At 42.7% G+C, this 13,391-nt stretch overlaps 1 protein-coding gene across 3 annotated transcripts; it reads left to right on the top strand.

Annotated features, from left to right (window-relative positions):
• The first annotated feature begins 2,858 nt into the window (after positions 1 to 2,858).
• Positions 2,859 to 10,694, top strand: LOC115159258 (B-cell CLL/lymphoma 7 protein family member A). Of its 3 annotated transcripts, none has more exons than XM_029708807.1 (6): positions 2,859 to 3,066; positions 6,174 to 6,258; positions 6,422 to 6,518; positions 7,055 to 7,204; positions 8,056 to 8,168; positions 8,611 to 10,694. In XM_029708807.1, the coding sequence occupies exons 1-6, from the start codon at positions 2,975 to 2,977 to the stop codon at positions 8,677 to 8,679; spliced, it is 606 nt and encodes a 201-aa protein (XP_029564667.1). In that variant the 5' UTR covers positions 2,859 to 2,974; the 3' UTR covers positions 8,680 to 10,694. The 3 variants fall into 3 exon arrangements, with proteins under 3 accessions (XP_029564667.1, XP_029564666.1, XP_029564669.1); XM_029708806.1 differs by having other exon boundaries at positions 2,861 to 3,066; positions 8,605 to 10,694; XM_029708809.1 differs by lacking the exon at positions 2,859 to 3,066 and adding an exon at positions 5,176 to 5,260 and having other exon boundaries at positions 8,605 to 10,694.
• The last annotated feature ends 2,697 nt before the right edge of the window (positions 10,695 to 13,391 follow it).

The following is a 13,391-nucleotide window of genomic DNA, read 5'->3' as shown; positions in this document are numbered from 1 at the left end:
ATGCATGCAAAATGCTCATAAGTGATGCAAACCACACATTTGCATTGATTTGTTTTTGTACCAACATGTTGAGCTTTTTTTATATATATGTATACAGTGCATTCAGAAAGTATTCAGACACCTTGACTTTTTCCACATTTTATTCTAAAATTGATTGTTGTGTTTTTTCCACTCATCAACCATTTTCTCAAATGTATAAATCACTGAAATATCAAATTTACATACGTATTCAGACCCTTTACTCAGTACTTTGTTGAAACACCTTTGGCAGTGATTACAGCCTCGAGTCTTCTTGGGTATGACACTACAATCTTGGCACACATGTATTTGGGGAGTTTCTCCTATTCTTCTCTGCAGATCCTCTCAAACTCTGTCAGGTTGGACGGGGAGTGTTGCTGCACAGTTATTTTCAGGTCTCTTCAGAGATGTTCGATTGGGTTTAAGTCCGGGCTCTGGCTGGGCCATTCAAGGACATTCAGAAACTTGTCCTGAAGCCACTCCTACATTGTCTTGGCTGTGTACTTAGAGTCGTTGTCCTGTTGGAAGGTGAACCTTTGCCCCAGTCTGAGGTCCTGAGCACTCTGGAGCAGGTTTTCATCAAGGATCTCTCTGTATTTGCTCTGTTCATCTTTCCCTCGATCATGATTAGTCTCCCTGTCCCTGCCGCTGAAAAACATCCCCACAGCATGATGCTGTCACCACTATGCTTCACTGTAGGGATGATGCCAGGTTTCCTCCAGACGTGACGTTTGGCATTCAGGCCAAAGAGTTCGATCTTGGTTTCATCAGACAAGATAATCATGTTTCCCATGGTCTGAGAGTCCTTTAGGTGCCTTTTGGCAAACTCCAAGTGGGCTGTCATGTGCCTTTTACTGAGGAGTGGCTTCCGCATGGCCACTCTACCTTAAAGGTCTGATTGGTGGAGTGCTGCAGAGATGGTTGTCCTTCTGGAAGGTTCTCCCATTTCCACAGAGGGACTCTGGAGCTCTGCCAGAGTGACCATTGGGTTCTTGGTCACCTCCCTGACCAAGGCCCTTCTCTCCCGATTGCTCAGTTTGGCCTGGCAGCCAGCTCTAGGAAGAGTATTGGTGGTTCCAAACATCTACCATTTAAGAATGATGGCGGCCACTGTGTTGTTGGGAACCTTCAATGCAGCAGATTTTTTTTGGTACACTTCCCCAGATCTGTGCCTCGACATAGTCCTGTCTTAGCACTCCACGGACAATTCCTTTGGTTTTTGCTCTGACGTGCAATGTCAACTGTGGGACCTTATGTAAACAGGTGTGTGCCTTTCCAAATCATGTCCAATCAATTGAATTGACCACAGGTGGATTCCAATCAAGTTGTAGAAACATCTCAAGGATGATCAATGGAAACAGGATGCACCTGAGCTCAATTTCTAGTCTCATAACAAAGGGTCTGAATACTTATGTAAATAAGGTATTTCTGTTTTTGCTTTGTCATTATGGGGTATTGTGTGAAGATTGATGAGAAGAATAATCTATTTAATACATTTTAGAACAAGGCTAACGTTAAAAAAATGGGGGAAAGGGAAAGGGTCTGAATACTTTCCAAATGCACTTTTTATGTGTTTTATTTTCCATAAATAAAATAAAGTATTTTTTTGTAGATCGTTGACAAAAAATGGCAATTAAATCAATTTTAATCCCATGTTGTAACACAAAAAAAATATGGAATAAGTGTGAATACTTTCTGAAGACACGGCATACGTTGTATTCTTCAAAATGCAATGGGTACATATCATTAATTTATAAGTCCAAACATTTTTGTAGCAACTGCAGATTGCCCCTTTAAACAGTGAGAACCTGCAGAAGTTGACAGCTGTGGTTGTTTGTGTGCTAATGACAGGGGAAGTAAGAGGTGAAAAAGGAACACTTCGGCTTTGGGGTGTGTGTTGTGCTATGAGAAAGTGTATGTTGTCTCTGTTATCATGGAGGTTATGAAAATGAAGAAGGGTAGGACCTTCACATTTGTATGTGCTGTAGACATGTAGTTGACAGGAGGGTCATTTGTGAAATTATGACCTTATAAGGGAAGTAACAGGAACTTCAGCTGTGTATTGTGTAGTGTAAATGATACTTTGAAGTAAGCATTGTTTTTCACTTCATGATCTAATCTCTGACTTTATTCATTCATCCATAAAATTATGGAAATCCTAGCCATAAAGAGACATATGACATGTGTGTCTTTTTATGTAAAGTCACAAGGCTGAAATCACATTTTTTTTCTTTAAAGTCCAAGACATAAAACTTTACTAAACCCCCAATCTTGATCACCAACCCAACCCCTAAACCATTTTTTTGTAACCTTCAATTGCCTTCACATTGTTCTCACTCTGTTTTACTATTAACTTTATTTACTACTGTGAAAAAAACAGTAAATAAGGAGCGTTGCTTTGATTCTGTGAAAAATATAGGCAATTTGTTTCAAAAAGGTGCTCATTGGGTCCAATTGACTGAGAAGAAAATATTGTGCTGCTTATGTATCAAAAACGGTCTAACGGAAAGTCTGCAATAAAAACCAAGACAATCATTTGTGATCTATGTAATTTTGTAAAGGATGTCTCAAATAATTGTTGTGGTCTTTTGGAGTCTAGAAGACTATTTATTGTGTGTGGTTCAAGTTTAACCTAGTTTATTATCTAGCCTATGCATAGAAAGACGTACATTTCGGCATATATCTATATTGCTACAACATGAGAGTTTTACTTTGTTGTTATACCAAGAGTATTTTTTTTCCGGCAAATAAGTTTAGGCATAGTTTTCCGCAGTTGAGTTTGTGTCGCTTTGTTCTCCTGTGTGGATCACAGCGGGGAAACTGGGCGACTCTGCAGCTGCGGCCTCTACTCGCTTCTCTCCTCTCGGCGCAGGCGCGTTGGCTCTGTACTGAGCGTTTGCATTGTGTCTGAACTGCCGGCGAGCTTTAAAAATATTCTAGCCTTCCAACCGCGGCAATGTCGGGCAGGTCGGTCCGAGCGGAGACCCGGAGCAGGGCGAAAGATGACATCAAGCGGGTTATGGCCGCGATTGAGAAAGTACGGAAATGGTAAGAAAGAGGGGAAAAAACACTCGTTACCTAACATGAGGAAAAGCCTTGCTTCTTGGGGGTGGGGGTGAGGGGAGAGAACGAGCGAGAATGCAATTGAAAGACGGCAGATATTTTAAGGGAAATTAGGACAGATTCTCTACTCAGGTGCGCTAGGGCGCACTCGTGGTGTGCGCGACTACCTATATCTAATCGCCTGCAAACCAGATCCCTATGATTTTAGAGAATTTTCCACCAAGGTTTAATGTGGGTTGAACCCAGAAGCCATTTCGTTGCAGTCACATGAAGCCATTCCTTTTTTCCTGGCCGTTGTAGTGGCGGAGAGGGAGAGAGCCGACTGTTTCAGAACGCCGACTCGACGCAAATCATTCAAAAACATACTTCGGGACTATAGGCTACGACTAGTGCGCTCTAGAGCCGGAGTACTTTTTAGACCGTCTGGAGTTTTAAATTAAATCAAATAGAGATTGCGCTTGGGGGCTGGGAGAGGGAGTACTCATGTTTGACTGAGCACGCAATGAGTCAGTCTCAGGGTTTTACAAATATAACATTTTAAAAGTTTAGCAATACCACTGGATTACATTTTTTTTATTTAAAAATTATGTTAATGAATTGCTTTCTATCAAGGCACCATTTATTTTCAACAGTGGATTAGTTTGAGATTCTGCGCTAGTGTCTCCATTATTAAGTGAATCTGCTAAACAATTGAAAGCTCACTGTTAAAAAGCGGCAGGGACTTATTGAAGGCTATTTGCAAATTACAATCAGGAAACCTTTAAGATGGAAAGAATTAAAACATTCTAAAGCCTACTGAAGTTTGTTTTCATATTTGTATCAATTGTCTGTACCTGTTGAATCAAAACTATTTCGATTTTCAATTGTAATAGGCCCACATTCGTATCGAATCACATATGCTAGTGCACAAATTCAATTACTGTTTTATTATTATTGCGCAAAAAGGCCTCATATTGGTTTTAACTAGGAGGGATGGGAACCATCACTGGCGACCTGTCATTCAAGACTGCCCGACCTGTTTTGAGCCTCACATTTATAGCAAAAAATAAACAGTCATGTTATTTTGGCATTAATACCTGTCACATATTTTGCAAGCAATGTAAAAAAAATATATATCATTGCGTTAATAAAGCCGCATACAAACATGGTCTCTTTTTTTGTTTTCTTGAGTAAGGCAGCTCCAAAATGCAGGTGTTTCAACCTAGCTCGGTGCTTTCTGTGGTGGTGGGGCAAGCCAGCAGAAAATACGGAGCATTGCGCCGTGATTGGCACAGTGTACTGTCACTAATGGGGACACTACGTCACCGCCAAGTCTAAGGGTAGAGCTCTAAAATTCTAGCCCCTTGGGTGCTGCCATAGAGTTACATTAGAAGTGCCCATCCAAGAAGGCTCAAGGTCATTGGCTACAGATAAAATGATGTCAAATCACATTATATCTACAGTAACTTTGATTGGACAGATCATGTCAACATCATACTTTCTAAATCTTAGCTAGCAGTCATCATCATGAATCAAGTCGACAATCTACTGGTAAATCCTATTTAATCCTTGTCATATGAAGAGAAATAATGAAGAGAAATTATAGATAAAACGTAGCGGTGCTCATCGGCCATTTGACATAAACATTACACAACAAGTTGGAATTCGCAAATTCAACAATGAGTGGTTTGGAAGGAATCAGTGGCAAATTGCAAGCATTGCAAATCAATCATTCGTCTGCTATTCAGTGGATTGGCTGTGTGGTCCCAAGTCTAAGATTAAGGGTCTCTTTTCCTAGTTTAAAATTATAAACATTCAACATTGACCATGCTGTCAATGAAGCATGATTTGTGCTGCGCTCAAAACAACTGTTAACCCAGAACTGCAAAATCTGACTTTAGTGAGTTCAAGACAACTGGGAACTTGGAAAAAAACTAGCTAAAACTGGTAAAATACATTTTAAACTTTCATCCAACTCTGAATTGTAAATCTGGAACTCGGGCCTCTTTCTAGCGCTACAACCTGAAGATCACTGATGTCATCATGATTCAACCTTTTTTTTTTCTTCGAGTTCCCAGTTCTCTTGAAAGCACCATAAATCCAGAGAATGCCAGACTTTGATGACAAAGTTTGATGACAAAATTTGCCCAGGAAGGACCGCCGTGCCACCTTCCTGTTCAAGTGAGCACAGCACAACAAGGTGAGTCCTAACATGTCTTGTATGCTGCTGCATAAATGATGTAATATGCCAGGGAGATATGTATACTGTAGCTAAGAAAGTAATACTAAGTAATACTTTGTCTCGGGCTTAACAACACCCGGGCCAATATATCCAACAAACATTGGCTTCTCGGGCATTATCACTTAAGTTAGCCGTTAGTAGCCCATGTGCCTCACCCTAATTATTTGGTCTATTTTCACCTCTTAATTTTGCCCACTGTTCTGACTTGGTGGTCCACATGTAGCCTATAACCTGTTTTTGAGAAATGTAATCATCGAATATTGTAAGAGCTTTCATTGTCTGCTTATGAGCTCCCTTTATTTATCCTACGGTTCTGACTTGGTGTACAGGGAGAACACTGTAAGAATGGCCCATGTTCTGAATTCTGTCGCTGTACATTTCAAAAGTGCTGAACAAATAGTTATATTGACTACGTCCGTCCTAACTCGCTCATTAATGTCTTAATCGAAATTACGGATTGCCTCTTATCCGCTAGTCGCCCCCTTATGCCATAGTTTGTACATCTCAATTGTCAGTAGAAACCACATTTGTTTAAACAAGTCAGCCATATCAGCTATGTTTTTTTAAAGGCAGTAAATGAAGCTGAATCAACTGTTTCGCTGCCAGACAAGGCTCCGTTGATAGCCAGGTGTAGCAGTGGTATAGTGCTAAAATCACCACTGGGAACCGTTATTCTATTAATCAATCAATCAAATTGTATTTACTTTTATTACTATAGTCTGTGAGTGTCTCCATGTTCTTGTTTCTGTCTGACTTTGTTCTTTATGGTGTTTTGCATGTACCACTGGTCCAGTTGATATCACTAAAGAAACATTGAATGGGAATTGAAGTGAACCATTCAATTAATTCCAAACCTGTGTGTGTCTATCAGGGAGAAGAAATGGGTGACCGTAGGAGACACGTCCCTGAGGATCTTCAAGTGGGTTCCAGTGACTGAGCCCAAATCAGCAGATGATGTATGTAACCCCCCCTCCCACACACACACACACACACGTCAGCCGCATTAAAGTTCAGAAGATATGTCTTTTACAGGAATTCTCTAAGCACCTCTTCAAACTCACATCACGTCACTGTGTTGTATGTAACCAGTATTTCTGCCCCCCGTCTGTTGTCTTGCAGAAGAGTAAGAAGAAGAAGAAGGGGAAGGATGAGAAGTATGGGTCAGAATTGACCACACCTGAGAACAGCTCTTCTCCTGGGATGATGGACATGCATGGTGAGTAATGCTCAATTCAGAGTCCATAGCCGCCATACTCTGACGAACGGTCCATTATTGCAGATTTATACAACTGGTGGGTCTAATCCTGGAAGCTGATTGGTTAAAACCGCATTCCAGCCGGTGTCTATTCCACAAGTTGCCACCAGCTAAATCTATGACGTTAAAATGCCTATTTACTCTGTTCCATCTCACTGCGCAATCCATTGTCTCATCAGCCCAGCCAAGCAATTTATAAACTTGATCTCCACTATGAAAATTCTCACATTTCTTTTAGACTAGCATTTTGTTTTCACCATGGAGATTTGTATGAATCTTGCTGTCACTTATCACTTAATTACAAACCTCATTTCATTGGCTGATATCTAGTTGCGGCTGTATCTCACAATAAACCATGTGGCTCTGCAGCTTTAAACTCTGTAGGACACTTTACACCCGGTGTGTGGGTCGGTGTATGTATTCCTGTGAACCCAGAATGGAATTGAAAGTTAAACCAAATTAAAAGCCCACTCTCTCTCTCCTTCTCTCTCTCTCAGACGACAACAGTAACCAGAGTTCCATCGCCGACTCCTCCCCCGTCAAACAGGAAACCAGCTGCAGCACTAGCCCCGCCCCCGAACCCTCTGCCGTATCCCACGGCGACAGCAGTGAGGCCAAGAGCGACCAGAGCCCTGACAGCAAAAGGAGTGAGACACGCGCACACACACCCACCACTACCAACAGGGGGTATCACGGACAATTGCCAACCCTGAAATCCCCTCCTATTGTGGCCCTTTCCTTAGACACTTCTAATAGAACTGGATGGGTGAAGCTAATGGCAGGTTTTTAGAAGGACAGTGTATATTCAATTCCTGTTTGGTTAGCTGGTTAGGCCTGAAGTCACAGGGCAGTACTCAGGGACTCATCACGCTGAGAGGGGGAGAGAGAAGGATACAGAGAGAGAGAGTTCAGCTGTGACCAGACCCTCGGGGCTTCAACTGCCAACCCTCCCATCTTCACCCCCTACTAACAAGAGACCTCTCTCAGCCTGGTGCAAAATAGAACTCTCTCTCTACCCTATTCTCTTTCTCTCTCGACCCCTCTCTCTTTCTCTCTCGACCCCTCTCTCTTTCTCTCTCGACCCCTCTCTCTTTCTCTCTCGACCCCTCTCTCTTTCTCTCTCGACCCCTCTCTCTTTCTCTCTCGACCCCTCTCTCTTTCTCTCTCGACCCCTCTCTCTTTCTCTTTCTCTCTCTTTCTCTTTCTCTCTCTTTCTCTCTACTCCTACATGTACTACTCCTCCCCAGTTGTACCTTTGTTGCTGAACATTTGTAACTACTGCATATTACCACACAGTGGCTTCAATAGGTTTAGAATTCCTTTCCAGTATCCCTTGAGTTGTTTGTAGAAAAAAAGGGTCAAGTATGAATACTCAACATTAGAATGTCTCGTAGCAGAATGTCTTGTAATTGATGGTCAAACGCAGTCATTCAACAGTAACAGATCTGCCAGGTTTACCAGGGGATTCATGTCGTGTGTTAATGTGTTTGTGGTGCAGCGAAGAGCAACCTGTCCGCAGAGGGCTCAGAGAGAGGACAGGGGGACAAGAGAGACAGCAGACAGACGTCCTCAGGAGACAAGGACACCTCAGACAGCCGCGAAGCCACTCAGGTACTCTGTTCTACTATACTGTATATTCTACTCTTCCTCCATGAAGAAGATGAGTGGCCTGAGGACCTCCTGGAAACCAGATGATTCATTTAAGGGTTTTTTATCCCGTCCACATTTCTAAATAAATAGATGAACCGATAACTTCATCAGCTGTAGTTGTTTGTATGTTTGTGGGCGGCAGGTAGCCTATCTGTTAAGAGTGTTGGGCCAGCAACCTAAAGCTCGCTGGTTCGAGTCCCTGAGCCGACTAGGTGAAAAATCTGTCGATGTGACCTTAAGCAAGGCACTTAACCCTAATTGATCCTGTAAGTCGCTCTGGAAAAGAGCGTCTGCTAAATGACTAAAATGCAAAAAAATTATGTTAGCAGAGACAAGCTGGTACAGCCTTGTTTTAGCTAAAACACCCTTATCTGACTGTGTGTTTCTGGGCTGGCAGGAACAGGAGGAAGAGGCTCCTCTCAGTAAGAAGAGCAAGCAGGAGTCTCCATCTCAGGACTACGAGGAGAAATAGATGCGCTGCATCCTTTCTTCTCTATCTTCTTCCTCACCTCCCTTCCCTCCCTTTCTTCCTCCCCCCGTAGCCCCTAACACCCCGCCGAGCAGAGGGAGAAAGGACTTTATCTCCCTCCACTAAGCCTTCTTCCTTCCCTCCTCCTCTTCTTCCACACTCACTCCCTCACTAATGCCAAGAGTAGTTCTATGAACCAGCCTGTTATCCCCTCCATGGCCAGGGGTTGCGCTGTGAGCCCAGCTCTTCCCAGAAGAGAAACACTGACCTGCACCTGTGACACAAACACACTGACAATATGGGACTTCACATTCTACGCTGGCACCACACGCTAACAGAGTAGGATGAAGTTTCCCCTAGACAGTGATCTAAGGTTAGTTTCTATGTTTTCCCCCCCTGACGGTTAAAATGAGGATACAAGGGAAGGTAAACTGATCCTTGATCTGTAGCTCTCATCTTTTAACCCAGGAGCCATGTCAAACCTCCCCCCTAACTCACCTTCGGTTGTTCCGGTGTTTGTTTAGGACAGTTTCCAGGTTGTTTAGTTTAGTTTTGGGGTTGTTGTTTAGCCCAGGAGGGTCAATGCACTGTTAAGGTATAATGTCACAAAAACGGCACACTATGGTTTTACTGCTGCTGGGTGTGGATTTCTGTCAGTTTATTGTTATTTTAGTTTTATTTAACTTGCTTTGTTTTCTAGAGGAAGAACAACAGTGGTTCAGGTCACGTTTCATTTTTTTGTTGCGAGGACAGGCTTGTAGCATACGTAGGTTTTATCTAAGGGTGTGCTTTGATTATTATGGTATAACGTACTCGGTAGGTCAAACTGTTTTTAACTACTTTTTTATTGTACCATGTTTTTATTTGCCTTATGGTTTTAACATTGAGCTGACGCGAATGATTTTATTCAGCATTTACATTCAACGATAAACAGTTTGTTTCACATTGGTTACTGTTAGAAAGACAACATGTACTGTACAAAACTGCATTCTGCAAATATCTGAAAGAAGAATTGACTTTGAGGGAGTCAGTAGCTTCCCACGAGCCTGGGTGTCAATCAAGTTTCTCCTCCCAGCTTCTTTCCTGTCAAAAGGCATGACGACTACGAAAGAGTTGAGGAGTTAGACAGAAATATGTTGGTGTCCAGGCTAAATTCCCACTTGGTCAACAACAATGATAGTTTTTATATGAGTTCATTGCCATCGCGGTAGTTTAAATGTACTACTACGTGTATCATCTTTCATACACTCCCCTCAGTGTCTAGTCAGTCTTGTAGTTCAAACTATGGCTCAGATTCTCATTCAAGGTGCTCAGATCCTCATTCAAGGTGCTCTCTGTGGGTCGCAACCTAACTTCCGGATAGAGGAAGGAACGCATATTCGCACAAATCTGTCAACTCCACACCAAAAAAAATCAACCTCAAACCTATTTATGTATGTTTTGGTTCGGGTGACTTCATCAATCAATAATAATTAATTTCCTCGGAAATCAATGAGTTCAGATGGCAGATGATGTAGACATGGGTATCTCAGAGCATGAGCCTGTCTGACCCACTGTTTATCAGTGGATACACACATCCAAACATCAGTTCAATAGAGAGAAATGAAATGAAATGGCATTTCAGTGGAGACAGAGGACGGCTTAGCATATACCTCATTTACAGTCCAGCAGAGCTGGTACTAGTGATGCTATGTAATTGACATGAACAGTTAGAAGAGCAGTATGTACAACGTTCAGTTTATTAGATATCTGTCTTTTACATATCTTTTATTATGTTTTAGCTTTCACCTGATTCTGATTGAGCCGGTTAATGCTTCTAGTTTTAACTCATATGAACTGTGTATATAAAGAGCTGAGAAAACATGTCAGATGCTTGTTTTCTTGGGACCATATTGTTTCAGTTTAGAATGATCTTGTACAGGTTGATGGTTTGGTTTGACTTATTTATTCCATCGCTAGTGCTCAGATTTTATCATGTCCAATGGTTTTGTTTTATTAATAAAAAGCCCAAAAATGTTTTTTTACCCAGTGTGTTTTCTGTTGCCCATTGATTTCAGACGTATTACCTCAAGTACTAAATTAAAGAACTCTTCAACATAGGTAAGTTTCTGTATTTTTCTTCTGTTTGAATTATACACTGCTCAAAAAATAAAGGGAACACTTAAACAACACATCCTAGATCTGAATGAAAGAAATCATCTTATTAAATACTTTTTTCTTTACATAGTTGAATGTGCTGACAACAAAATCACACAAAAATAATCAATGGAAATCCAATTTATCAACCCATGGAGGTCTGGATTTGGAGTCACACTCAAAATTAAAGTGGAAAACCACACTACAGGCTGATCCAACTTTGATGTAATGTCCTTAAAACAAGTCAAAATGAGGCTCAGTAGTGTGTGTGGCCTCCACGTGCCTGTATGACCTCCCTACAACGCCTGGGCATGCTCCTGATGAGGTGGCGGATGGTCTCCTGAGGGATCTCCTCCCAGACCTGGACTAAAGCATCCGCCAACTCCTGGACAGTCTGTGGTGCAACGTGGCGTTGGTGGATGGAGCGAGACATGATGTCCCAGATGTGCTCAATTGTATTCAGGTTTTGGGAACGGGCGGGCCAGTCCATAGCATCAATGCCTTCCTCTTGCAGGAACTGCTGACACACTCCAGCCACATGAGGTCTAGCATTGTCTTGCATTAGGAGGAACCCAGGGCCAACCGCACCAGCATATGGTCTCACAAGGGGTCTGAGGATCTCATCTCGGTACCTAATGGCAGTCATGCTACCTCTGGCGAGCACATGGAGGGCTGTGCGGCCCTCCAAAGAAATGCCACCCCACACCATGACTGACCCACCGCCAAACCGGTCATGCTGGAGGATGATGCAGGCAGCAGAACGTTCTCCACGGCGTCTCCAGACTCTGTCACATCTGTCACGTGCTCAGTGTGAACCTGCTTTCATCTGTGAAGAGCACAGGGCGCCAGTGGCGAATTTGCCAATCTTGGTGTTCTCTGGCAAATGCCAAACGTCCTGCACGGTGTTGGGCTGTAAGCACAACCCCCACCTGTGGATGTCGGGCCCTCATACCACCCTCATGGAGTCAGTTTCTGACCGTTTGAGCAGACACGCACATTTGTGGCCTGCTGGAGGTCATTTTGCAGGGCTCTGGCAGTGCTCCTCCTGCTCCTCCTTGCACAAAGGCGGATGTAGCGGTCCTGCTGCTGGGTTGTTGCCCTCCTACGGCCTCCTCCACGTCTCCTGATGTACTGGCCTGTCTCCTGGTAGCGCCTCAATGCTCTGGACACTACGCTGACAGACACAGCAAACCTTCTTGCCACAGCTCGTATTGATGTGCCATCCTGGATGAGCTGCACTACCTGAGCCACTTGTGTGGGTTGTAGACTCCGTCTCATGCTACCACTAGAGTGAAAGCACTGCCAGCATTCAAAAGTGACCAAAACATTAGCCAGGAAGCATAGGAACTGAGAAGTGGTCTGTGGTCTCTACCTGCAGAACCACTCCTTTATTGGGGGTTTCTTGCTAATTGCCTATAATTTCCACCTGTTGTCTATTCCATTTGCACAACAGCATGTGAAATGTATTGTCAATCAGTGTTGCTTCCTAAGTGGACAGTTTGATTTCACAGAAGTGTGATCGACTTGGAGTTACATTGTGTTGTTTAAGTGTTCCCTTTATTTTTTTGAGCAGTATATGTCAAAAGAAGCAATTCTTCCTACTCATTTTGTATTGAGGCCTGCAGATTTATCTTCCTAATGCATATGCTTTGAGTACTCCGATGAGAAGCACGAGACTTAGAGGGAATGCAATCTGAAGTAGCAGCTGGCTTTCAGTTTGCACTCCAACACTTCCCTTCCCTACAGACTTCCCCTTCTCTTTTAGGGGCCTGTTTTTCAGTTAAACTATTTTCCTTCTGTTATATTTGAGGGGAACTCATGAAAAATGGAGAGGGTTATTTCAGTTCCCCTTGTCCTTTCAGGGGTAATGTATCTGGGGATGAATTAATTATGAGCAGTTCTTGTACTTATTGGTCTGTGAGACGAAAACAGCCTGGTGTGGTTAGTAAGTTTGGGGGTGGGGGGCTGTTAGTAAGTTTGGGGGTGGGGGGCTGGTGGCAGTTGTTTGTGGGGCTGAGCAGAGAGGAGTCTTGTCCAGAAACAATCTCTACTACCCACTGGACACTCCATGTAGATCTGAAAGGATGGATTGGATAGGCGTAAGCAATATGGTTGTTTGTTCCACCCCAAACTGTAACTTACATCATCAGATGATGATAAGAGGAAATCAACATTCTACAGGTAGAGTATTTGTTTTTATTGTATTTTTTGTACACAACATAGAAAACCAGTACCGCTTTACAGTAGGGTCCTCATCTGTAAAGGGTTTATAACAGTCTACCAATTAACAAACCCTTTATAAAGCCTTTATAGATGATGCCTTAACGTTATTTGAAACATAGAAAACAGTGCACTAAACAGTCACGTCACTTAGTAAAGAGTCCACAATGTGCTTATAGAGTTAATAACATCATTACAAGTGCGTTACGTTTGTTCCCTGGAGTCGGTACATTATCATACAGCGTACAGGTCAGTATCAGCAGAGCAGAAAAATAAAATGCACGTAAAAGATCCTTTTTGTTTCCATGGCACCTTGTGCACATTTAGTTTTTCAGAAAGCTTCTGATGGATATTTACAA

The sequence above is a fragment of the Salmo trutta genome, chromosome 23 (assembly GCF_901001165.1).
Source record: "Salmo trutta chromosome 23, fSalTru1.1, whole genome shotgun sequence".
Taxonomy (NCBI): Eukaryota; Metazoa; Chordata; class Actinopteri; order Salmoniformes; family Salmonidae; genus Salmo; species Salmo trutta.
Note: the sequence above shows the minus strand (reverse complement) of the source record. Positions and strands in the feature narration are given on the sequence as shown.